This window comes from Dipteris shenzhenensis, chromosome 24, assembly GCF_047967505.1.
Source record: "Dipteris shenzhenensis isolate YYH24624 ecotype China chromosome 24, Dip_SZ_1.0, whole genome shotgun sequence".
In the NCBI taxonomy this organism is placed as follows: Eukaryota; Viridiplantae; Streptophyta; class Polypodiopsida; order Gleicheniales; family Dipteridaceae; genus Dipteris; species Dipteris shenzhenensis.
Window position 1 is genome coordinate 24799504 of NC_141619.1, and position 23929 is coordinate 24823432.

Here is a 23929-nt window from a genome sequence, read left to right on the forward strand (position 1 = left end):
CACATAGACGGATGATCAGGATGACATTTTTCATGATCTAGATTACACACAAAGTGGAACAAGTTCTTCTGACAATTCTATGCATGGCATAGAAGTAAGTCAAGTACAGCTTGTGGGGGTTAAAGGTCACTGTGCCTTAACCCCAGTTATGTACAATACTCAAACACATATATAAATGAATGAAAAAGAAGATTAGGGTGGTTCTGCACCCACCAAACTTGTGTGGCTCTCTGTCTCTCTCTCTCCTTCTTCCGTTCTTGCTTCCGTTGAGAGCACTCTCAACTGGTATCAGAGCTCGGGTGATCTAGCTGAGCGTGCGTGAATGCTTGGAAGCTCAGCAGCTCTGTGGGAGGAAGGAGAAGCTTTGTGGGAAGCTTTGTGGGTGACTTTACTTGCATCCGAGTGTGCAGAGACCTTGGAGGAACCTTTGGAAAAGTCACTTTGGCTTTGCAAAGTGGTTTTGAGAGCCTGTTAAGAGCTTTCAAAAAAAAAAAAGTCGTTTTTTGAGCTTTTCCCTGTTCCGTTCGATGACAGAGACTCCGTATTGACTTGTAGAGGCAACTATTGCTTGCTTTTGGTGTCCACATTACTTCAGGAGCTTGGAAACACCTTCATTCTTGAATCTGGGATCATTTCATTGGATTTCTGACTCACTGTGTCAGTTCCTGCGTTTTTTGCCCGGGTGTTGGAACTCAAGTTTGGAGCAACCATTTGCAGATCTGTCAGTTCCGGTGGACTCAGGAGGTCCTAAAACTTCTATGTTGCTCATCATTCGCACTCCGGTGGAGTTTACAGATAGCTCTGTTTCCAAAAACGTTTTTCAGTCCGTGTGTTGGACCCAGTGATTGAGACCACGGTTTCTAAAACCGTCTGTCCCATTGCGTTCCGGACGCCCAAAAACCCCTACCTGTCAGTTCTTGCGTGATTCGGTGGAGGATTGTCAGAGTTATAAATCTCTGTGTATTCGATTTCGTCTCTCTGTTATGCATTTTTCATTCTAAGGTTTTGAAACCTTAGATTTATGCCACATGGCATTGGATAAGTGTTGACTCCCATTTCTCACTCATCAGTTGGGATTTTGGAGTTCTGGCAGAAGAGAGATATTTGCAGATTTTCTTGCTGATTCCGATTATGCAATGGCGCCCATGTTTTGAGGCATCTCAGGTTCTATTTTCAGTAGCGCTCATTACCGTGGGACTATGATTTCTTGAGCATACCTTATGCAAATCACTCTGGTTGCAGTTTGAGCAGTGTGCGCTCATTCGTGGTATGCATTGGGTTGCAGTGGATGATTTATAGGCCATTTGGATGCATTGCGGTCCTTGTTGGATGCGCTGATAGGCCCAAATTGCCTTGTGGGATGCTATTTTTTATGGACGCTTTGCACATGGATGCTATTTTAAGTTGAGGGACAGCTTTGACACATTGCAGGTGATGCACTGATAGTGCTATGCTCTCTTGGATGAGATATTATTGATGCATATGCCAGTGGACGGTGTTTATGCTTGAGTCATTTGGCACTTATTGGCATTTTCTTTTGGGCCAGATTTGCTCATATGGATGCATAGTATATGCACATGAGTCAGATGCATCTTTTGATGCTTTGAGTTTTGAGTTTTGGTGATATTTCACTCTATTGTGGCATACACATTTGGGTGCACCTAGTATTTGGTGTGATTCTCTCTTGCAGGCACTAGCATTTGGGATTTTGCTTTATTTGCATCATGGCATCCTCTTCCATGTCTGAAAAGGAGTTTTTCAGCATTAAAAAGTTTGATGGGACAAACTTTTCTTTGTGGAAAGAACAAATAAGGGATGTGCTTATTCAAAAGAAGCAGATTAAACCCTTGGCAGGTATTGAAGCTAAGCCTGCAAATATGTCTGAGGATGATTGGAATGAGTTGGATGCATTAGCAAAGTCTACTATTAGACTTCATCTTGCAGAGTCAGTTTATTTCACAGTAGTAAATGAGCAGACTACGGAAGATTTGTGGAAGAAACTGTGTGCCACTTATGAAAAGGAAACTGCCTCTAATAAAGTTTACCTCATGAAGAGGTTGTTTGAGCTGCAGATGAAGGAAGGGGTCTCCATTGCTTCTCACTTGAATGAATTCAATATTATTTTCAGCCAGCTTCAGGCTCAGAAAATGAATTTTGATGCGGAGACTAAGGCAATATTTCTCTTATGTTCATTGCCATCCTCATGGGATACCTTCCGTACAGCTGTCAGTAACTCTGCACCTGGTGGAGTACTGAAATTTGATGATGTTGTGGGTAGCTTGTTGGCCGAGGAGATTAGACGAAAGTCTATGGATGGCAACAAGCAGGATGCAGCCTTAAATGTGCAAAGGGGTAGATCACAGTTCAGGGGGAAGTCCCAAGAAAGAGGGAAGTCTCGTAGCAAATCCAGGGCACGGAACATTGAGTGTTACCATTGTGGCAAGAAGGGCCATATGAAAAAGGATTGCTACAAGCTGAAAAGAGAGCAAAAGGATAAGAAAAAGAACGCAAATTGGGGTGCAAATCAAAAGGAAGAGAGTCCAAGGGAGGACAAAGGAAAAGTGAAGATCGAGGAGATCAATGCAGTCACACATGATAGTGACAATGATGTTCTCTTCATGTCTACTTTATCTGCAGAGTTGCTTACCACTTCAGATGATGCATATTCCCAGGATTGGATTTTGGATTCTGGTGCTTCATTCCATGTTACTCCCCATAGGGAATGGTTCTCCACTTATGACAGTGGAAAGACAGGTTGTGTGCATCTTGGAAATGACTATGCATGTGACATAGTGGGAGCAGGTGACATAAAGTTTTCTTTTGCAAATGGGTCTGCATTTGTTTTGAAACATGTGAGACATGTGCCTAAGCTGACCAAGAGTCTTATTTCAGTGGGTCAGCTAGATGATGCTGGCTTTCACACCACTTTTGGCTTTCAGAGTTGGAAAATTCAGAAGGGCTCTATGCTTTTGGCCAGGGGTGCCAAGTGTGGGACTTTGTATCCCTTACATGTATCAGGGGTATTTGATCATGTTGTTGCAATAACTGAGCAGCCAAGCACTTCTTTGTGGCATTGCAAGTTGGGGCACATGAGCCAGAATGGAATGAAACTCTTATGCCGTTTGGGTTATGTACCACATTTGAGTTTCTCTGATTTTGAATTTTGTGAGCACTGTCTCTATGGGAAGCAGACTAAATCAGCCCATAAAAGAAGGGGAAAGAAAGAGTTTGAAATGCTTGATTTGGTGCATTCAGACGTATGTGGTCCCATGCCTACACGGTCATTAGGCGGGGCCGAATACTATGTGACATTCATTGATGATGCAACTAGGAAAGTGTGGGCTTATGCTATAGCTCGGAAGAGTGATGTATTCCAGGTATTTCAGAAATGGCTGGCCTTGGTTGAGAATCAGTCAGGTAGAATGCTTAAATGCCTATGGACTAACAATGGTGGAGAGTATCTCTCTCATGACTTTCAGCATTTCTGTGATACACGTGGGATTAAGAGGGAGCTCACATCCCCTCGTACTCCAGAGCAAAATCCAGTTGCAGAAAAGATGAATCGTACCATTCAAGAAAGGTTGCAATGCATGCTTTCCAATGCAAGTCTTTCTGGTGGTTTTTGGGCTGAGGCAATGAAGACTGCAGTGCATGTGATCAATAGATCACCTAGTAAGAGTTTGGATGGTGGTATTCCTGAAGAGGCATGGAGTGGCAAGAAGCCCTCTTACTCTCATTTGCGTATATTTGGGTGTGAGGCATATGCACATGTGCCAAAAGAGCTTCGAAAGAAGCTAGATCCTAAGTCTAGGAAATGCATCTTTCTAGGTTATGTGAAAGTGGAGAGATGGGCTATCGTCTCTAGGATCCAGAAGCAAAGAAGATCATATGCAGCCATGATGTGGTCTTCAATGAGAAGAAGATGCATAAGGCACCCATGAGGGATGTGGAAATGAGGAGAATCACTTTCCAAGATGTGAATCCACCTGCATATGTTGATAGACAGCAAGATGTCCATGCACCAAATGTGCAAGAAATGGTACAACCAAGTACTCCCACAGGTATACAATCAAGGGTAGATGATGGATCATCTATTGGTGGAAATGATGAGCCAAATGTGGCTGATATGCAAGTGGGACAGCAAGCTGAAATGCCATTGAGAAGATCATCTAGAGTGTCTAGACCACCTGATAGGTTTGTTCCAGGGGTAGACTATGTGATGCTTACTGATTGCGGGGAGCCTTCTTGCTACAAAGAGGCTATGATGCGTGAGGATCAACGCAAGTGCGAGTATGCTATGCAATCAGAGATGAGTTCACTTATGAAGAATAAGACTTGGGACTTGGTTTCTTTGCCACATGGAAAGAAAGCATTGCCATGTAAATGGGTCTACAAAATGAAGGTCACAGGTGATGATGTGCCTAGGTACAAGGCCCGTTTGGTTGCTAAAGGGTTCAAGCAAGAGAAGGGTGTGGACTTTGATGAGATATTCTCTCCGGTTGTGAAGATGACCACACTTAGATGCATGCTTGGACTAGTGGCAGTAGAGGATATGGAGCTTATGCAGATGGATGTCAAGACAGCTTTCTTGCATGGGGATTTGCATGAGGAAATTTACATGGTGCAGCCGGAAGGCTTTGAAGAAAAGGGCAAAGAGCATTTAGTTTGCAAGCTGAAAAAGAGTCTCTATGGTCTTAAGCAAGCACCTAGAGAATGGTATCAGAAGTTTGATGCTTTCATTCGGTCCCAGGGTTTTAGAAGGAGTGAAATTGATCACTGCCTCTATACTAAAAGGGCTAAGGATAGTAGCCTGATAATCCTGGCACTATATGTGGATGATATGCTATTGGCTAGCAAGAATACTTATGAGCTAGATGCATTAAAGGCCAAGTTGCATAAGGTCTTTGATATGAAGGATTTGGGATTTGCAGGTCATATTCTTGGTATGCGCATCACGCGTGATCGGAGTAGGAAACTCCTTTGGCTTTCACAAAAAGAGTATGTCACAAAAGTATTGCAGCGTTTCAATATGGAGGGGGGGAAGGCAGTGAGTACTCCATTGCCTCCATATGTGAAACTGAGTCATACAGATAGTCCCAAATCAGATGAGGAGAGGGCCATGATGGCCAAGGTTCCTTATGCATCAGCAGTTGGAAGTCTTATGTATGCTATGATAGCTACTAGACCAGACATTGCATTTGCAGTGGGAGTTGTTAGCCGGTATATGGCTAATCCAGGAAAGAGGCATTGGGAGGCAGTTAAGTGCATCATGAGGTACATGAAGGGTACCAAGGAGATGTGCATTTGCTTTGGTAAAGGAGACATGCGTGTACTTGGGTACACAGATTCAGACTATGCAGGGCATGTGGATAGTAGGAGATCCACTTCTGGTTATGTGTTCACCTTTGCAGGTGGTGCAGTGTCGTGGATGTCTCGTGCACAGAAGTGCGTTGCTTTGTCTACCATAGAGGCTGAGTATGTTGCAGCCACAGAGGGTTGCAAGGAGGCTATATGGCTTGATCGGCTAGTGGGAGATTTGGGGATTCATACAGGTGTACCGACATTGCATAGTGATTCCATGAGTGCTATTCAGCTAGCACGGAATCCGGTGTTTCATGCAAAGACCAAACACATTGAGGTCAGGTACCATTTCATCAGGGAGGTACTTGAGGACAAGCGCATAGAGCTTGTCAAGGTTCATATAGATGATAACCCTGCAGATATGCTGACGAAGAGTCTACCTAGTCAGCGGTTTGAGTATTGTCGTGTATTGATGGGCATTGGATAGTATGCTCACTGGTTGTTCTCCCTTAAAGGCACATTGTCCTTTAAGTGGGAGGTTGTGGGGGTCAAAGGTCACTGTGCCTTAACCCCAGTTATGTACAATACTCAAACACATATATAAATGAATGAAAAAGAAGATTAGGGTGGTTCTGCACCCACCAAACTTGTGTGGCTCTCTGTCTCTCTCTCTCCTTCTTCCGTTCTTGCTTCCGTTGAGAGCACTCTCACAGCTCAAACTTACCCAATTGATGGTGCAATCACCTGCTGAAGAATTAATCAAGAGGAGTATTGTGACAAATTTCACAGCATATATGAGCTCAAAGGAAATTTGACTTTAATCCATTGCCTCCACCTCTAAAAAGAAGACAACAAGTTCCACCTCAAAGACAACAACAGTAACCAAGGATGCAGAATCCCTCGGTGAAATCAGCTAAATTCACTGACAAGAAAGGACAAGATCCCGATAGTCATGTCGGATAGTTTGAGACCAGAGGGGCTACAAGTGGATTCAGACAATTGCCAATCCTCACAAAAAAAGATCAATTTAGGTGCTTCTTGGAATCCACACATACATCCATGTGTCTACCCTTTTAGGAGATTCTTGATCCTGGATGACTTCCAAAATCAATGAGTCAAGGTTGGATTTGTTTAATCCTAAAAGGGGAGGATCAATCAAACATTCTACTAAATATTAGCTATAAGATCTTAGCCAAGATTTTGAGTCTAAAATGCATCTCATCTTACTAACATCATACATAACACTAGGAACGCAGTATCTTGGACAACATCTCCACCTTTTGGGAGGTAGTGGATTGGTCCCAAGAGTCGTCCCAACCTATTACAAGACTTTTCATTCATTTCCAATAGTTTTATAATAGGTGCAATGGCATTTTTTGGAGGGCACCACGCAAAGGATGCATTTCTTAAATAGAAAGATTTGAGTGGCCTCTGCCTTGTATACAAAGAGTGCTGACAAGGTGCTTCAGGGGTGCTTCATTGGGGGAGAGGCCTTCCTCATTATGGAAATTCTTCTTTCTTTTTCCTTTCCTCTGACTAAAAGATTCCAAATGACACAATACTCTTTCTAGAGGGTATGACAATAAGTCTAGAGGATTATAGGGAGCCCTTATTTTTATTGTATGTAACATCTCCGGCTAGAATCAACTAGACCAAACCATTCGGCTTCCTCATGATGATTGAGGAGATTCAAGGGGACTTAGACTAGGGAGCTCACCTTCTCGTGGGATCTTGCAAGGGCAAACAATATGTTACTTAGGCTACCAAGTGGGCAATAATGTTTCAACACAGTAGCAAGCTTTCCCTTTCGTATAGAGTGTGTGATGTAAGCTTTCATATTGGAGCTTGACCAACCTCTCCCTTAGACAACAAACGCTTGTGTCCAACTAGGTCCTTTTGGCCATGGCTTGGTACATAGCATCTTGTTGTTGTTTTCACAAGGGACGTATGGGACAACTCAAGCACTTTGTGCACAATTCTTATGGGTAGGAATGCATGGCAAAAGGAATTCTTGGTCCAAGGTTACCCATAAAATAGTGATCTTGCCACAAGCAAAGGGTGGACTAGGGATTATAGAACTGGAGATGTAGAGCAAAGCCCTTCTAGGAAAGCTAGTGATGTAGGGACCCCAACTTGAAGCTTTGGAATCTCTTGCTTTCGGGAGGGCTTCTTAGTGTAATAGCCCCCCATAGGAGGGTAGAGGTAGTAGTCCCATCATAGATCCCTTTAGAGACTCCATTGTAGGAAAGGACTCACCCCTAAGGAGGACTCCTAATAAAGTTTGGAAGCATTTGCCTTGCAAAATTATTCGAGATAACCCTTGGTGTTGTGAGCAATTCAAGTGCTAGCCCCTCCTCTAGCTTCTATTAGGATCGATTCATGATAGGGTAGTGGATGCACATTGGTTGGGCATGGTGGGAAATTGGCTTCACCAAATCCTTTGAGCATGGATTCGTCCCCCCACTAAGACAAAGGAAAAAATGCAAGACCTCTCTGATCTGAGGGGGGAAAGCATGCGAATGGTAGAGATAGACTGAAAGAACCTGACTCTAGGAGGAATGGCTTGCATAGACCCAGCTTCATGTGCTAGTATGGATAGCTCTCTAGGATAGGGGTGCCCCAGGGTCTCAATTCTTGCATTGATCCCTTAAATTATTCTACTCCAAACATTATACAGTGAGCCAAGAGGCCTTGTTTAGGTAAAAATAAATGGATAGATGTGGTCTTGGACTTTCCCCTAGCAGAGGATTATGGTAATGGGCCACTAGAGGAAGGACTAAAACACATTGACAAAGTGCTAGGCACTTTGTGGGTTAGGATAGGTTGCAATGGTATCTATGGTTGTGGGAGGGATGGGCCCTTCATGAGGTGTAGTGGGATCTAGGATAGTGGTGTTTTCCTTCGTGGGTAGGTAACTCAAAGCTATGTGTTGAGGTGCCCTTCTGAATCTCACTTATCCACATCATCTCCAACTAGAGGCAGCTACTTGGGCTCCTTTCATAGAGTGGCATTTGATCAAGTAGCAAGTACCCCAAGGTTTCATCTCTAGGTATTTGTAACATTTTCAATTTGTCGGCCACAAAAGATTACGTATTCCTTTTGGATGGTTGCCCATTGGCCCATGGCTAGAGCAAACACTCGTTGATGGAAGGTGCCACCATTTCATGGATAGTGATCATGAGACAATCTCAAAAATTTTATTGAGATGACTCATAGCACAATGGATAGGGTACGGGCCTTCCAGATCATAGCCAAGACATAGATGATGTAGTAGGACTTCACTTGGCATGTGGCAACATGGAAAATGGAGAGCATCCATGCCTTCTACATTAACCCACTCACACCAAGCTATAGGATCCAAGGAGAAATGATATTTCAAATAAAGATGTGTGACTTGGTGATGGCAGCCCACTAGGTCCCCTTTGGAGCCACTCTCATTGCCATTTAGAAAGATATTATCTATACCCTACATGCCATATGGTAGCACTGGATGTCAAGATATCAGATGACTGCTAAGAGATGGGGGCATTTCTACAAGGTTAGGCATGCAAATGTCTACCTGAGGCATCCTTTGGATCTATTTAGATATTCTATAGGCAATGAGCTAGGTTCTTTGAAAATAGGTTGTTTGACATCCAAGTTTTCTTCTTTTGTTTTTACCCATGATTTACATATTCTATCAGATGATTGCTAAGAGACTTTCCCTCCAACATCTTGCTATAGACTCAATCATCCACTATATTATGCAACTAAACCTCATCTTCTCTATATTACCAACTTGCAACTTATTCCATGTCATCAAGTCACTGATTTTGAGCCAATAATTCAACCCTCAAATCAACTATGCTTTGTCATCTAGATTGTCAGCAAGATTATCCATCATTCAAATCCAACCTCAGACTCTTGCTCTTTTAGATCTTAACTGTCACATTTGAATCCAATCTATGATGCCTACATACCAAATCCCACTCCATGGATCCTTATGGTACTTTGACTTGGCTAAGAAGACCAAATACCTCTTGACACTTCACCTTCAGTAAGACAAAGTGGTCTAACAATGAATGCAATGTTGGGTTGATTATTTGCCAAACATAGTACACTCTCAAGAAACATATTTGGTGCTCAACCTTACTTTGATCTCCATTGGAATGTTTCTAGCTTGTAACCCTCCATCTTGAATCATTTTACTATCACCAGTTAGTACTTCTCCATCTTGGATCGCTTCTGTATCTACAGGCAATACTTCTCCTAAAAGGTATCCTTCAATATCTCCAAGTAATACTTCTCTTTGGTGCTTAACTTTGCTCCAACCTCCATTTCTAGCTTGCAATCCTCCATCCTAAATCACTTTAGCAACTCTAGGCAATAAAATTCCTAACATGAACCTAGTAGACTTGGATGCCAAGAAAATGAAGTCGCTCGAGGTCAATCATATCAAGTCTATCTTCAAAAACTTCCAATCCTCTCTTTGTGATTCCTTATCATATCATATCATCTACATACAAAGTCACCATAGATTTGCTAACCCTCTAAATGGAGATATAGGTTTGCATCCGATGAAGTTAGAAAGAAATTGAGTCTTCCAAAGTAATCATCAATCAACCAGTATTGTACTCACATAGTCTATTTCAATGAATATACGGCCTTCTTGAGTTTTCACACTTTGTCACCTTAAATTTAACATGTAGGTGGCTACTTCATGTAGACCTTCTCTTTAAGATCCTTAAATCTTATTTAGAAACACTGACTTCACGTCCATTTATATGATGGACCATTGTGAATAGGATGCCAATGCAATCACCATTTAGATCATCTCCATTTGAGCGATGGGAGCAAATGCCTTGTCATAGTCAAGACCTTTTGTTTTCATCCATGCCCTGCTTGCCCTTTCAATTCTTGTTTGTGGGTTATAGTTCTTCAGAATCGCTTGTGACCTGGATGTTGTATGAAGCCCCAATGTTTGGTTCCTCTCGATGGATTCCATCTTGGTTTCCATTTTGAAGTTTCAATCCAAGTCATCCTTTGCCCTTCAAAGGACCTCGGCTCTTAATTTAACCTCAGCCTCTATATTCTAGTTCACTTTTGACAAGATTTGAAGCCACCTTACCTGCACACTCCCTTAGAAATAGCCTTTGAGATGTTGGCCCATTATGGCATTGTTAACCTATCATTTTTTGCTGTAGCATACTCTAAGCCCTCTTTTCCTAAGTCTTCTTCTTCTTATGCCAAAGTGGTCTCCAAATCTCCTTTTTTCAAACTTACCTCTTCTTAAGGTCCTAATTCAGAGCTAACTCTACATCACTTGGTCCTGCATTTGGTTAGTACTATAACCAAATTCAATTCTCCAATAGATTGCAATCCTAAGGATACTCTAGTCTCCTAGAAGTCAAACCCTTGGAAGACCACATCCTAGCTTAGCACTAGCTTCTATGTCATAGGATCATAGACCTATAGACCTTGGATTTTTTATTGTGGTTAATGAAGATGCACTTTGGCTCCTTGAATCTAGCTTGTTCCTCATGTTGCTATGTACATGAACCCAAGAATCAAATTTGAAAAAATGGAGATTCTTGATTGTGGGCATCTTTCTTATGGAGGCATGGGGATTCTTGATTATGGGCATTTTTCTTATGTATGCCTCCAGAGGTGACTTTGCTTTGATTGCCTTCATTGTAACTCAATTCAAACCATGAACAATTTCAATGGCTACCTCTATCTAAAAGGAATGATTAATATTCTTCTCTCTCCGCATGATCAGCCCCATTTCAATAATAAATTGGCTCCTTCATTCTACTACCTTGTGTTGCTAGCATGTCCTATCCGGCATCAATTACCTCTTGATCTTTTTCTTCTTTAGTACATGTACAATATGGTTGATGAACATTTGCCATGTCTATCTATACGAAGTGTATTTGGCTTCTTCCTAGTCATATTCTACCTTTTCCCTCCATTCTTTGAACTTTTTAAAGGACTAAGAGTTATGTATATATCACATCATCCAACTAAAGGCATGAATGAAAATGATGAAAGACACCGCTTTAGGCTATGATAATATAGGCATTATCCCACAAATACATAAGTGAAAACCAATTGTAATGGCTCCATGTCCGAAGTCCTTAACACTAGAATTCAACCCTACTCTAGAGAGTGTCCAAGGTCTTTGACATGTGCTTGGATGCACCATTGTGTATGTACCAATCTTAACTCACCAGACTTATTATGAGCCCAAGACTCGTTATGGGCCTAAGTCAAAAAAATCCTCCTTGATGACGTTTTTTCTTTCTACCATTGGTTGTTCTAATTTGTCTATTCTATAGATACTCCATTGTTGCCCCTACTTTCGTGTTTCAATAGCTTTTGCCAAATTGTCCCAATTTTCCATAGTTGAAGCATGTCTTTGGCTTTCTATTAGATTTAATCTTTGCAAACCTCAAACCCTCATCTAACTAAATCTTATTGGGTATGCTCTTACCATTTCTTCTCTCCAAAAAGTCCTTGCTTTCAAATCTATCAAACTTCTTCCCCAACCTCGTCTCTTAATCCTCATCCTGTAGGAACAACAAAACTCGCTCTCTGAATGATATTGACCACAACTTCTATCCTAAGATCATGGTAACAATATACCTTTAGTAGCTTTGGCGAAGCATGCCTGGTGCCAGTCTAGTGATCCAAGATGAATCCATTTTTAGACCAACTACTGCTACAAGTTGCTCTCTAACTATTTTCACCATTTTCATGGTCTAGCACCAAATCTCCTTCATCCATCTTCATGGTCTAGCACCAAATCTCCTTCATCCATCTTCATGTTGTAAACATTGGTCTCAAGATCAAGTATTTAGGCTTAAATACTTAGCTAGAACATCTCAATGAGCATTTCTACACCTTTTTCTAATATTTCAACCAACTATATGTGGGGAAGGCCAACATTTGTAGTAGCACTAATGGCATTTTCCAAGGCCTCTACATCTTCTAATACCCAATCCTATTCTAAAATTGGCTCTATTGTAATGTCCATTTCCCCAATCCTACAGCCCCTTACTAGTGGCCTTGTCTTCATATCTAGTAAGATATCTTGCATGCGTCTTTTGATTGATGTCCTCTAGTCTCCACCATTCTTGTTGTGATTTGCCAAATTCCTCTAACAACATGGTGCATATGGACCTTCATCTTCCAAAGTGACTAATGTGCCTTATCTCTTACATTGATCATGGAGAGATTCCTCTTAATTTCTACTCATGAATCAAACCTCAAATCAATGCTATGTTTCATCCCCATTTCATCATGTAGTTTTTCAACAAGGTTATCTACTGTCATCCAAGTCTAACCCAAGATTTGGATCCCAATCCGAGGAGCTTAAAATTTATCTATCATCTAAATCTAATCCCAAATTCTTGATAAAGGACTGTTATGGTACATTTTCTTTATGGAGGACACCAAAGATTTCTTTGTATTTTGCCTTTGGTGAGAAGCCTAAATGCAAGCTTCATCCTTTGCCTGTGGAGAGAAGATCATGTGCCTTTGGAGAGAACTTTGCACTGTGCCTTTGGTGAAAAGGTCATGTAGAGACAATTATGGTGATGGAACAGATAGCCTTTTGCATATATAACTTTCTAACAGAATTATAGATCTTTAATTAGATCTAGGTTTCAGATAAGATCATGTATAAAATAATATCACATCGCTTGATGAAAGTCCAAGGAACTCTTTGATTCCTCTAGGTATCCACTTTGATGAAAGGCTAAGGGACTCTTTGATTCATCTAGGTTTTCTTGCCTTAAAGCCTTTGTTTGAAACTTACATCTTTCAATGTTATCTTGACTCCAAAACTCTTTGATTCCTCTAGGACTCCTCTTTGATGAAAGGCTAAGGAACTCTTTGATTCCTCTAGGTTTTCTTGCCTTAAAGCCTTTGTTTAAAATTTACATCTTTCAATGTTATTTTGACTCCCTTGTGCCCAGAAAAGGACATGACAGCTAGTAGATATATAGAAGCAGAGTTCACAGTCACATAGCTATGTTGCATTTTGAAGGGACTCCTTTTATTAAAAATAAACTCCCATGAGGTTGAGATGGTGTTCACCTACAGCTCTCCTCAAAGCGTGTCAAAATTTTTCATTTCCCATAATTTTACATCTTTGTGAGATTACATAGGATTTGGGTTCATTAACGATGTCAACACAATTATTCCAATTCTGCCATCAAAGTCACCAAATTAATTACACATGAAGGTATTCTACGTGATATTACACAGGATTTGGGTTCATTAACAATGTCCACACAATTATTCCAATTCTGCCATCAAAGTCATAAAATTAATTTTACATCTTTGTGATGTTACACTGGATTTGGGTTCATTAACAATGTCGACACAATTATTCCAATTCCACCATCAAAGTCACAAAATTAATTCCACAAGAAGGGGCTCTGATTTGTTTCTTGTAGAACTAGCAATCTCCTTATTTGTAGCACTTTGTGTAGTAGCTTCTATAGCAAAATGAAAGAAAATATATTTCATTGCACAAAAACCATTATTATCTATTTGGTTTTTCTAGACTAAGTCACTTACAATACATATAAAATCCTTAGGATGGTAAAACACTGACTGGCATATAAAATCAATAGGATGGTAAAAAAATACTTACCCTAGATGCAATAAGGCTCCATGAATGTATATAGGAGAATTTTCTAATTCAAAATGGAAACATGCATATGTACAAAATTGGGATAAGGAATTGTGAAAAAAACTTATATTAATTAAAAAATATGTAACTGTTTTAAATTGCCTATTGTTTAAAATGCCTTGGGAGAGGCAGAGCAACAACTAGGCAAAACGGTATTTGCACACTTGAGCTGGTTGCCTGCGCACTTGAATCCTTCAAGATGCTTCCTAATACCTTCTTGGGTAAGGGATAGACGTAGTATGACGATTTGGATTAAGGAATCCTTCTAGCAAGCTCCTTAAGAGGAGAGTTATGTAATGTCCTTGATTCAACCTATCTCTTTGAATTACATGTGGTTCCTAAATTTGTAAGGAGAGAATTATTTTATAGACAGACACGCAGAACATCCAACGAATGTTTAGAATACACTACAAGTAAAGCTCTAGTTTTGATTTACCCTCGAGTAAACAGCAATCCATGACGATGTATTACCATCATGCACTCAGATCCCACACTTCCCAAAGCTTCTCACACTAATATACAATCAAGGTATGCCTTCATGCACTCGCTCGTCCTCTGATTGTCAGATGAAGATGAGACGCACGAGCTAACACTTGTTATCTGGTCTCTTCTATAGATGTCCCTGTGGTCGTTTACAATCAATCGAGGGAGCTTTGTGCTCTACGATTCCCTAGTACAAGTCATGAAACGAGAGACGTCGATGTAGAAACTGGCAATGGACGTTTTGTCTTCATGTGGTGACCAAAGGTAGTTTCTCCATCAAGACCGTGTTAGGACTGACATGAATCAAGGCTTCAAGTAAGGTATTCCAATGTGAATGAGGGCTGGTATTTCACTACACTATTGCAGAGGTCTGAGGAGGTCACCGATTGAATGAATGCAGGAACGCTTTGCAAGAAATTCCAGCCCGCATATGATGCAGGTTGCATAATGTAGTGAGGATACTTTGCTTTTATCAAATAGTGGGGGCTATGAGAGAGAAAAAACCATTAGCATGAGAGGCGGGAAAGGTTGGGAGGGGGGAAGGGTCTTTGGGGGGCACGATATGACACATGGCTCCTCCCTCTAGAAAGTTCTACCCTCTCTATATCCTCACCCTGCTTTCGCTTTGTCGCCACCTCTCTCTCTCTCTCTCTCTCTCTCGTGCGCTTCATATCTCTGTCGTTCTGTGGCCTATTCCTCACCCTGTGCATCACTAGCATGCTCTTGTCGGATACATTTGCTATGCATCTCGGCTCTACCTTTTTGCTCAGTTGCATCTCTTGTCGCTCTGTGGCCTTTTCCTCACCCTCTGCATCACTGGCATGCTCCTGTCTGATACCTTTGCTATGCACCACAGCTCTTTCTTTTTGCTCAGGAATACGATCCGGACTTGCAGCACACTCCCCTATTTGCCATTTCTTCCAAGTTCTCCTCTTCATTTGCATTCTCCGGGATCTGCCTCCCAGCTGCCTTCTTCCCAGCGCCGCCGCTTAATTTAATGGAACCAATTTTAGAAACAATACACCACTCATGATGTGCTGCCGCTTAACTTAATGGAATAAATTTCCTTTTGCAAATTCTTGTTTTGTTGTTGATGCAATGCCAAAACGAAGTGCAGACTCCATTAGATCTCAAAATTACAAACCTAATGCAAAAAATCCGAGATGAATCAGACTTTTGAGTCAAGAGATAATGAATTTTTGAATTAAGTAGAACCAATGAGTGCCCATGATAACATACAGTCCCTATGTAAAAAGCTTGACCAACTTTTTTGGAGAAATCGGGGCTATCAGAGTGCCCATGATGACATACAGTCCCTATGTGGGGCTTGCCATGTTGGCGTGGGATAAGTAACAATTTATCATGACTCATATCTCATCAGAACCTATTGCCCGTGTCATCCACAATGAGGTGGCCTTTTATGGTGACCAAATCATAACGTTGCATGCATTTTGGTCAGGAATGCTATGCTATCATTCCCTATATACAGCCCTTGATGTTTGATAACTGCCAAGGGTTGCCAAGTGTCACCACGTTCCTACATGTACCCTCTCTACTACCATTGGTCAACTACATATGGGAGCTTGGTCTCTCCCCAAGCACATTCACTACAATCATAAGGGACTAAGGTTGCATAAGGTTGTTCACCTATCCCCCCAGTCATCTACCATCTCTCATTTGTTGGATATGGGAATATTCCTATCTTGATAATTTTCCTAAAATCTTTACGGCCTAAGGTTGCATGCACTTGTTTGACAACCTCTTTGGCCACCTCGTTTCCCTTCAAAATGCATAGTACTCGATCATACAGACCATCTCAACTTTGCTTTTACCTCTACTTTGCTACAAATTTAAAGGTGAATATTTGATTAATCACGACTTCGCTTAAAAATTAAAGGGTTTCCTTTTTTCTATGCTATGGCTTCTTACAACAATAAGCCATAGACTAAGATTTCATAAAATTGATGGGATTCTTGGTGGAGGTTTCCTTAATTAACTAACAATAAAATCCCATAAGATTGAGATGGTATCCACTTGTTCCTTTCCATAAAGAGTGTCATGATTTTTCATCTCCCATAACTAGTGTACTTTTGACATCTTTGTGAGATGACATGGGATATTGGTCCATTAATAATCTATACACAAGTACACCCAATTCTACCATGGAGTCCTACACTTAATTGAAAGTATTGCAATAACATATTGTATGAGCTCTCCTTTTCTAGGGGGGTGACAGGGTGGGGGGGATGAGTAGTGGTAGAATTAGTAGTGCTCTTATTTGTGGACCTAGTGCCATTCTTACCATAGATAATTAAGATAAAACACATATTACTACACCAAATCCATTATTTTTTCAGCTACATGTTTCATGATGTTGCTAAATTTGATGAGGACTATGGATGAGATTTCCATGTGTGCTGCCCATGAGAAATACTTTAAACAAGGACTATGTTTGCAAAGGAAACTATGCATGGTTTTGAGACCAAGGAATAGAATAGAATCTTCATTTCTATTTCATAGTGTTTCAACAAGCTTAATGTTGTTGGTAGATGATTGTAACACTAAAAGGATTGGATAATAATATTTAGAACTTAATGTTACAAAATTCTACAACGGTTAGCCATCTATATTATTAGCATCACTTGTATGCTTCTTGCCATATTTCACCCCTTGTATATTTTCCTTGTACTCATTCTACTCATGTTTTTTCCCCTTCATATTTCTTAACATTCTTGCATTATATAAGTTGGACTTTAAGTGCATATAACGAGACCGTTGTCTTGATGTCCTTGAAAGCTGAGATGAGATGGAAAAAATGCATTTAAGAGAAGTTAGAAGGAGGAGCTAACAAAGAGATGAAAAGAAACAAGCTTAGGTGGGAGAGACATGAAGATAGGATTCTCATATATGATAATGGACTTCATAAGATGAGTGGAGTATACAACAAGGTAGAGCTAGATTAGGGCCATACAAAGTGAAGTAATCATCGAGATTAGAGCCCACGAAAGTTTATCACTATAAATCCCTACATTAAACAAGGTTGGAGAATCAAATTTCTACTTACATACAAATTTAATTCTTTTAGTTTTAAATATATGTATTAACCATGGAAACCCCCACCCCCAAACAACACCCCTAAGTGATCCTCCCCCTCTTCCTCCTTCATTGTGATCACTACTCTTTAAAGAATGATCCTATCACTTACTCTCGTCCCTCTGAAAAAATCAATTTTATTTGTTTGTTGAGCAGGTTTGAAACCCCATAATGTATTAAAGCTCCCAAGTAAAGGATCTCTCTCTCTCTCTCTCTCTCTCTCTCTCTCTCTCTCTCTCTCTCTCATGATTTCATCCTCTCCCTCATACGCCACATGATCATAGTTGTGTGTGGTTGTGAAGGAGGGGATTAATGTTCTAACCCTTCCCCTATAACCTAGCTCTCCCCCTCTTACAACCATGTTATGATTAAGCAAGGTTTAACCTACTCCCCTTTCTCCTAGCCCCCTCAAAACCACGTGACTGTGATAAAGGGAGCCATACACCTTAGGGGGAAAGGGTTAATCCACCTCTCTCATGGCCACATGGTCACGTCTACAAGGGAAGGGGGGAAGAAGTGAGAAGGGAAAAGGGGAAGATGGGAGGGATAGAAGGATAAAAGGGGCTTGTGAGAAAGAGAGAAGAGACATGGAATCAAAAAGGTAGCCTCACCTATTCCCTCTTTCTTTGCTCTCTCTCCTTTATTCCTCTTCTCTTATTTGGGCTCCCCCTTGCTCAAAAATTGAACCCTCTCCCCTACTCATAGAAAATTTGGAGCCCTAAACCCCTCTTCCCATTCAAAAACCACTTCTCTTATTCTTCAACATTATACTTCTCTTCCCATTCAAATCCCAAACCCTTTCTCCTATTCAACCCCTTTCACTATCATTTCCCATGCGACCACCCTAAACTCCTCTTTCAAAGCCGCTACCTTTCACACTCGTGAAGCCACATCAAGGATGTAAATGCTACGATTGCAAATGTTTTAGGAAAAAGAATTAAGAGTTTACATGTAAAGGATGCTTATATGATAAATGCCATTCCTTCTGAGATATGAGACATGAAAGTTCCAAGCCAAAGTGGACATGGCTTTTAGTATGGCTCTAGCACATTCGGTAACTTTATAAGATATGGGGCATGCAAACTACAAGACAAAGGGACCCTGTATTTTAGTCTAGCTCTAGCAAGGCAACGTGAGTCCTACTTGCTTTGTTTATCGACATTGTTTAAGGGCCATAATGATAGTGTCATAATAGCAAAAATACTAGTGTGTAGCTATAACACCAACACAACAATGGCCGTATAGTAATGAAGGTTCTTAACCTCTCTATCTGATCTTCTCTAGTGCTACTCATAATATGACATTAAAGAGAAATGCAAATTTTGATGCATGTGATTGACATTCAACAAAGTAATTAATCATGTAGCATGCTACAAAATTAATTCAATCTATTCTCGACATTTGTGATGCAATGTTGACTTATATCGATGGAAGACTAGAAGTTGAGTCAAGAACTCACACTGAAATTTATCATATTTAGCATCATTGGTTATGAGGAGATAAATAAGGTGCACCAGCTGAGGAGAACTATGAGATCATAAAGGAAATTTTCATTTTGATAGTGGTTGTGAGGAATATTTATAGGAAATCCCAAATAAAATGCTTGATCACAAAAACAGGTCTTTCTCAAGTGATGTGGTCCTTGAATAGCAATTTGTTTTTCAACCCCTTTACCTCTTGATAGCAAAACATTCCATCCAAGGTGAGATTTTTCATATCCACCCCCTGCATGGGGCATGCAGGGGGTGGGGAGCAAAGGTCAATAACCTATTAATAGCATTTTGACTACTCCAGTAAGAGAGAGGGGCTAGGAGCATACATTGAATTTCATATGCATTACAATCAAGATGACAATCGTATACAACAAAATGCTGATAGAAAACAATGTACCAAGTTGCAAAAACCTCATTGGAGTATTCAAGCCACTAGGAGGGAACAAGGCTAAAGCAAATAGCCATAGGCTACATAAAGAATTGTACAAAAGAGGTTTGTACAAAGAGCAACAATAGGCAATAAGTTCACAAGAGCTTTGCATAATATCATAAACATTAAAAGGTAAATTTGAGCTTCAAGAAGTAATGAAATCTCATACTATTCACCTCTCCTACCATTTCATATAATTAGTTGACCTATGTTTCTCAAGATTGTTTATTCACCTCTCCTACCATTTCAATTAATTAACTAACCTATGTTTCTCCATGGAGGCTTAATTAACCTATGTTCCTCTATGGCTTAATTTATTATGGATTAATTAATCTATGTTTCTCTATGGCTTAATTTATCTATGCATTAATTAACCTATGTTTCTCCATGGCTTAATTTATTTTATTTATAAGATTGTCTAAGAGAATCCTTGAATCCGTAACACAATGGCTTTCAAAGTCATCCTTGTGGTTGGGGCCTCTAGTGGACTTTTGGGGACTTGCTATAGTCTTATGTGCGAATGTAAGTACGGCTCATAAGCTTATGCAAGAATAACATGAAATCATTTACAAACATGGATCTCCATTTAACATATGTTCATAGATTGCTTCATGATGTATCTTACCTATTACGATATAACACAAATGCTAAAAATTGAATCAATGCCAAAGACCTAATCATGACGCATTAAGATAGGCAATAGAGGAGGTGGAATGAGGTGCAATCTTAGTAAGTTGCTACTCAAGGAGTGTAGTGGAAATCCCTACATAAAACTTACATCTTAGGGATAATATTATAACTTCACTTACATGTTAGTCTAGATTCCTAGCACTCTAAATCTTAAGTTCTAAAAAATCAATTATGTATTATGTGAATTTTCTAGATTAAAACACATCTAAAAAATACTCTTTTCAAGAACCCATGTCTAACTCGAGTATATTTCGAGTACTGGTATAGGTAATATTAATCAATTCTAAAGATTTGTAACTTTAATGTTGAAAATCATGGATTGTATTTTATAATAGTGTTGGGGAGAGCTTAGATGAGCATTGGATCAATTATGTATGTACATTTATGTGAATTTTCTAGATTAAAACACACCTAAAAAATACTCTTTTCAAGAACCCATGTCTTAACTCACGTATATTTCGGATACTAGTATAGGTAATATTAATCAATTCTAAAGATTTGTAACTTTAATGTTGAAAATCATGGATTATATTTTGTAATAGTATTGAGAGAGCTTAGATGAGCATTGGATCCTTCCATGTAGTGTTATCAAAAGTTGCTAAAAAGGCAATGAAAGAAATGTTGTAACTAATGCAACTAAACCAAAAGGCAAGATTGAAAAAAACCCTTAACTTTGTTTGATGTTTTATTTTCTATTGTCGTAAACCCAATCTCGAGAATTAGTGAAATGTTTTAGCCTCTGAACAAAATAATAGGACCCCCCAGTCAATAAAAACCACCTATTAATTAATTAGTCTTGCATGATGGGAGGGAATGGTATATGGCCAAATATTAGGGATAAAGGGGGCAAGGGGAGGGAGAGGGGGATTAATTGTTCTCACGCGGGGGGATTCAATTAAATAAAGGGGGACGAGGGATGGGGATGGGCGTTAAAGAGGGTGGGACTTGAGATTGGGAGGGGGAAGGGCATTAAAGAGGATACGACATCCCAAAGGGAGAGGGGGATGAGGGAGCACTTATAATATTATTATAACAAAAGGGAGCACTTATAGTACTCTATAGCTTGGTGGTAGGGCTCACCCGTGGGATAAAGGGTTCAAATCTTTTCTTGAATATTTAGGGAAGCCCATGCATAGATCATAAGAAGGATATCCCACACAACCTTTAAAAGCTTCCCTAAGGAATTCTAATGTTTCCAAGCCTACACTTTATGCCCCCAAAAGAGGAAGTGGTTCTTAACAAAGGCAACCACCAATTGGTATTGCCATTGAAATATGGACCTCCTATGATAGCATGTCACCTAATAGAAATATAACCTCATGAGGAAGCAGTAAGAGAAGCACCGTCTTATGGAGTGCTTACAGTTTCGCCAACCATGTAAGAGATGTGTAAGAGATGTGTGGAAGCCTTGGGGAAAGGTCATAAATGCCAATTCCAAAAAAGAATTGGCTATCACATGTACTGAACCAAAGAAATGTTCACAGGCCTATCACCCCTTCTATTTATAGATAGGCTCAGGTTCCATAAAGAGGGCCAACTTTGGGGTTTTCTTTACGCTATATAGTCACGATTCTGATACCATAGTAACCCTATTTTTTGCAGGGCTTTTTACTATTCAGCTTACAGAACTTAAGCATCTTTGTTCTCCCACTGTTGGTATCACTCGTTGCTTGAGTTATGTCTACCCAGTTATCACTTACTGTAAGACTATAGTACACGAAATTAGGAAAACTCCTCTCCTATCTTTGTTCTCCCACCATTGGTATTACTAGTTGCTTGAGTTATGCCTACCCAGTTATCACTTATTGTAAGACTATATATAGTACACAAAATTAGGAAAACTACTCTCCCCCAGAAAAAAACAGAACAAAAACAAATTAACAAATTAACAATCTAATATTTAAAGAACATGCAATGGAATTGGAGCCTCGAAACTCAGTGTGCATATCACTATCTCCCAAATTTGGAGATACACCACGACCGCCTACTTGAAACTCTATGGACTCTCATTCTATTTATTCTCCATCCCCTCCAGAAAATATTATGTACTTGAACGAGGTTTGTTTCAGCTCTGAAACCAGTACAGAAGCAAACATGAAATGAGCATGAAACTGAACCCAAATAAACATCAGATACATTATCATCTTCAATCAAGTGCCTGCTTCTAACCCAAATAACAAAGATACATCAGCTACCTATCATATGTGAACTAGCTGCCTTTTGTCTCCTTCAGTCCTCTTCCCATATGGATTGTTTGAGCTGAAACCATGACCGCTGCTCCTACCCTCCAACCGACCTTTCCCTCCTGTTGCTCCCTTCATACCTTTCTTTCGGAATTTGGCTGCACTACTGTCAATAAGCAGATTTACCTTTGGCGGACAGCTGAATCCAAATGATGTTGCCACTGCCTGTGCACAATACCAACAATAACAACATAAACTCTCTCTCTCTCTCTCTCTCTCTCTCTCTCTCTCTCTCTCTCATGATTGGCCACACTTTGGCTAAGATTTACAGGTCAATACTAGAAAGGGAGATCAGTGGCTACATAGAGGCACATGAGCAGCAGGCTCTAGGACGGGCAGGATTCCGGAGACAACACTCCACCCTGGACCACATCTTCACCCTGCAGGCTAGCATTGAGGCAGCGAGATCGAGATCCTAGAGAGTCTAACTCTTTACACCTGCTTTGTAGACTTCAGGAAGACCTCTGACACTGTCCCACGCTTTCGTATATGATCAGGAGACTTCAGTGTATACAAGTTCGTCAGAGGGAGAATTCGTGCCCCAGGAGGCATATCAGATTGGGCTGAGAGCATGATCAGAGTGAAACAGGGATGCCCCCTTTCACCGACTCTCTTTGGGCTCTACTTTGATGAGATCACATCCTTTATGGGCCGCCTAGGAAGCGAGGGATCACTGCTGGCTGATTTGATGATACAGATACTGCTATATGCGGATGATAGTCCTCATATCATCTTTAGCAGAGGGACTATAGAGACATACCGAGGCCCTAGAGGTGTTTTGCACAGAGAGAGAGAGAGACTTGACAGTTAACCTTGGCAAGACCAAGGTTATGATCTTCAACACCTCAGGCGTAGTACGTCACCGTCATAGCGAGGTGATCCAATGAAGATAGTGCAGTCTAACACATATTTGGGAGCATTCCAGTTTTCACAATGAGCCAAGGCACGACTCACACAAGGACAAGGAGCCTTAGCCGACTAGAGAGGCAGTGCTTTCAGGCACACTTTCAAGATCTGCCAACGAAGGGCTGGCCCTAGTGAGGCCAACTGCCATGTATGCAGCACCTTTTTGAGGGAATGATCTCTCGGCAACAAAGTGGAGGAGATTTGAGCAGCTACAAGTGATTATGGGATCTAGGATGCTTCAAAGTAAGCCCTCAATACCCCATCAGATAGGACAGGCAGAGTTCGCCGTGACCGTTCTCCAAGTTGATGTCATTTTCCAGACATTGACATTCCTCAACAGAGTTCGAGCCTTACCCCACTAGAGACTGCCGAGGCTGACACTAGAGTCATCTAGATGACTAGCAAAGAGCAGGGTTAGTACAGTATGGTAAGCAAATGTATCACATGGTTTGCCAGTCACGATATTCAAATGGACCAGCTTCTCCCCTTTCAGTAAAGCATCAGTGCACATCCGAGCTGATCCCACGAGATAAGATTAATCGTATCATACGGTTAGATCTCTTCTAGCTCCATACGTCTCGGATTGGGAGGGGGGGCACCAGGAGCTTCC

The 23929-nt window shown here is 40.6% G+C and overlaps 1 protein-coding gene across 3 annotated transcripts in view; it reads right to left on the bottom strand.

Annotated features, from left to right (window-relative positions):
- Positions 1–22081: 22081 nt before the first annotated feature.
- The window catches only part of LOC147886405 (ATP-dependent RNA helicase HAS1-like), a 52798-nt gene continuing 50950 nt past the window's right edge, over positions 22082–23929 (bottom strand). Inside the window, exons 13-14 of one of the 3 annotated variants that reach the window (XM_087395336.1) lie at positions 22366–22578; positions 22085–22241 (exon numbers count right to left, since the gene is read on the bottom strand). In XM_087395336.1, the coding sequence (XP_087251462.1) occupies positions 22369–22578 (210 nt within the window). In that variant the 3' untranslated portion in view covers positions 22085–22241; positions 22366–22368. Of the gene's footprint in view, positions 22579–23929 lie in introns of all 3 variants that reach the window. The other 2 variants (XM_087395335.1, XM_087395337.1) reach the window with 2 other exon arrangements.